The sequence below is a fragment of the Microtus ochrogaster genome, linkage group LG1 (genome assembly GCF_000317375.1).
Source record: "Microtus ochrogaster isolate Prairie Vole_2 linkage group LG1, MicOch1.0, whole genome shotgun sequence".
Classification (NCBI taxonomy): domain Eukaryota; kingdom Metazoa; phylum Chordata; class Mammalia; order Rodentia; family Cricetidae; genus Microtus; species Microtus ochrogaster.
In genome coordinates this window covers 2,254,468-2,257,862 of record NC_022027.1, presented here as the reverse complement: position 1 = coordinate 2,257,862, position 3,395 = coordinate 2,254,468, and the positions used below count along the sequence as shown (strand labels likewise).

Below are 3,395 nucleotides of genomic sequence, written 5' to 3'. Positions count from 1 at the left end.
GGCGCCCCCCGAGCCGCCCGAGCCGGGGCGCAGCCCGCGCCCCCCGCGACTGACATGATGTTTCCGCAAAGCCGGCACTCGGTAAGGGGGACCCCCGCCCTGCACCCCCAGCTCGGCTCACTGCACCCCCGTAGCTCGGATCCCGCCTGTCTCCCCGCCCAGGGCCTGTCCCAGGGGCTCCTTACGTGCCCCCAGCTCCCAGAGGCCTGTCCCCCAGTCCTGGGGGGTCTGTCCCCAGGGTCCTTGCACCCCCACCGGCCCAGCACTGCATCCTTCAGCCCTGATCCCTGAACTTGAATCCCGGCCTCGATACCCCCCCACCCTCTGCCCATCCTGACTGCAGGGTCCCCCCCTTCAGGCTCCGGACTAGTCTGTCTCCCAGCCCAGGGCCCGCACCCCACTCCAGCCGCATCAGGCCTGTCTCCCAGCCCTGGGGCAGAGGCCCTGCAGCACCCCAAGCCCAGGCGGCGCATGTCCTCCAGCCTGAGACCTTGCACGCCCAACTCCGGGCTCTGCACCCCCCAGGCCCAGGTCGCTAATGACCCCAGACCGGCCTGCCCCCAAGTCCAAGGCCCTGCACTTCCTTCCACCTCAGATCTGCCCTGTCCCTAAGTCTGCTGCCCAGCACCCCCGAATCCAGGCCCCGCATCCCCTGCCTCTCCCTTCAGCCCGGTCGGGCCTGGCGTCACCATCCGGGCCCAGCGCCACCCCCCAGCCTGGCCGGCCCTGCGTTCTTCAGCAGCAGGCCCCGCATCCCAGAGGCCTGCCTCCTCCCAGCCCCCATCGTGCCAACACCAGGGTGTGTGGGACCCTGCACCCCTATAACGCCCAGTGTGTGCCTGCTCCTGTCCGGAGCCCAAGCCCCCCCACGTCTGCTCCCTCCAGCTCCAGGCGCCGTCCCCCCCACATCCAACCCCGGCCGCGTCTTGCCTCCCACCCCAGCTCCCAGTGGCTCTGCATCCCGTTCCCTGCTCCCAGCCTTGCTCTCCCAGACGCTAACTCTGCTCCCCAAATCCGAGGATCCTAGACCCTAACTCTTGGCCCAGTGTCCTCAGATGCCGGCCCAGTACATCCCCTCACCCCAGGGACACCCCTCTGCCCCGCCCCCCACCCCCCAGAGCTACAGGCTCCCTCTCTGACTTCCAGTCCTGTCTTCCTCCCATGGCTTTGGCTGGGGCCTGGAGGAACCCCGCGAGGGACCCCTTGGGTTAGAAAGATTTTGGGGTCCCCTCCTGGAATAGCACACCCGAAGAAACAGGTGTGATGGGTACCCCCAGGAAATGTGGGGTGGTAGCTAGGTTCGTCTTCCAAGCTGGCTTTGAAGGCAGGCCGGTGCCCTGCTTAACATAGAGGGGCTTCCCGGGGGGACTTCTGGGGCAGCTGGAGGACAGGGGTGCACCCCTCCCCATGGGTGCTTGTCCCCCCAAATGACCCGCGCTAAAAGCACCCCATTGCCTGGGGGCCTCCCTGCCCCCTCCTGGCTCCCTCAGTGAGGGCTGCCCAGGCCTGCAGAGCACATCCCAGGAAGTGGGGCGTGGGCAGGGCACTCACCCTCCCGCACTCCCACCCCGCATCCCGCAGGGCTCCTCCCACCTCCCCCAGCAGCTCAAGTTCACCACCTCCGACTCCTGCGACCGCATCAAAGATGAGTTCCAGTTGCTGCAAGCACAGTACCACAGGTGAGCCCGGGCCGGGGCCTCACCCTTAGAAGAGAGGCTTGTCTGGGACCTGGAGGAAGGCTGGTGGGGGTGGAGGCTAGGGGGTCAGCAGTGCAAGGTCCTCTGCTACTTAGCCAGTTGGAGGCCAGCTTGGGCTACATACCACCCTGGGTCCAAAACCAAACCAACAGCCCCATAGTGTGGAGGAGGAAACTGAGGCACACACTTCATGGCTTCAGAGGCCGTGTCGACAGTGAGCCTGCCGCTCTCATTGTAACAGGGCCGCGTGGAACCCACACAGCCCACCCCTTTCACCAGTTGTGGAGTGGGGAGCTTGCTGGTGTCCCCCAGACCCTCCAGCTGGCTGGCTCCCACAAATCCTCTTCCTGCCTCTCATGTGTGAAACTGATCATCCTGAAACCCAGAGAGGTCAGCATTTTCCAAGGGTCTGCACAGCACAGAAGCAGCCTGAAGCTGGGGAGTGGCTCAGGGTCCCCATTTTACTCCATAACCCAACGGTGATTGGGCATAGGGGTGCCAGGCCCGCCATTCCAGCCCTCAGACATATGCGCAGCAGGATGGAGGTGTTCTGGGCTAGCCTGAGATATAGAGCAAACTTCTGCCTCAGAAAACAAATAATAATAACAACCACATAATAATAATAGTAGTAATAATAATAACAATAATAGACTTTGAAAGACCTTCAGATTTTTCCATGAAAAAGAGGAAATCTCAGGTTTTGTGAATTTTTTTGATTTATATTTTTACTTTTTGGTATTTATTTTGAGACAGGGTCTCGTGTAGCCCAGGCTTTCCCCAGTTGTCTTTGTAGCCAAAGGTGACCTTGAGCTACTGATAGTAGACAAGTAAGGGCTTCCTGTGCTAGGCCAGCGGGCTACCCACTGGGCCACCCCACTAGTCCCCCCCCCTGGTTCTGGTCCCCACTTGTGTCTGTGGCCACGCCCCCCTTTGGGGAACCTGGCTGGCCTCATCAAGATCTACAGGCTGCTGTGTGCTGTCCCCCAGGGAAAGGATGCTCTCTCAGAGCTGCCTTGTGCTGTGTGCTGGGCCTGGGTTCCTGGCTGTGTGGGGTGAGGGTGAAGGGGCTGGCTCCCTTTTGGGGGGACAACCCACGTGGGAGCGACATCCTCACCTTGAGAATAAGTTCCCTGGGGATAGTTTCTGTCGGTCCCTCCCCCCACCTCCCATCTCCCCACCACAACCCCCCCTTTCCCTTGGTGCTCATGGCTGAGCCACGCCCAGCCTGAACTTACTATTAGTTATTTGTGTGTGTGTGTGTGTGTGTGTGTGTGTGTGTGTGTGTATGTGTGTGTGTCCGCCACGTGACAGCGGTGTCCTTCTTGGTCTCTCGAGCTCCTGTATCTCCCCCAGTCCTCACCTTGTGGGAGAACATAACACAAGCCTGGGTGTCCCCAGCCTGGCTCTGGGATTTGAACTGGGATCCTTGTGTTTGAGCCACAGTCACTTGACCGCTAAGCCCTGGTGTACCCATTCACCTCAATACTCAGTTATTTTGTGAGAACAGGTTGGCTGTGCGACCAGGCTAGACTAGGCGAGGACCCAGCCAGGGTGGGATCCTGGCTCCGTGACAGCCTGAGACGTCCTGCGGCTGCTTTTATTTTATATATTTGGCCTTTTTTCTTTTCTTCTTCTTCTTCTTCTTCTTCTTCTTCTTCTTCTTCTTCTTCTTCTTCTTCTTCTTCTTCTTCTTCTTCT

The 3,395-nt window shown here is 60.4% G+C and overlaps 1 protein-coding gene across 2 annotated transcripts in view; it reads left to right on the top strand.

The window, feature by feature from the left end:
• Window positions 1-6: 6 nt before the first annotated feature.
• Window positions 7-3,395, top strand: part of Aes (amino-terminal enhancer of split) — a 7,094-nt gene continuing 3,705 nt past the window's right edge. For both annotated transcript variants that reach the window (XM_005358968.1, XM_005358967.1), the window contains exons 1-2: window positions 7-81; window positions 1,582-1,679. In XM_005358968.1, the coding sequence (XP_005359025.1) occupies window positions 55-81; window positions 1,582-1,679 (125 nt within the window). In that variant the 5' untranslated portion in view covers window positions 7-54. The remainder of the gene's footprint in view (window positions 82-1,581; window positions 1,680-3,395) is intronic.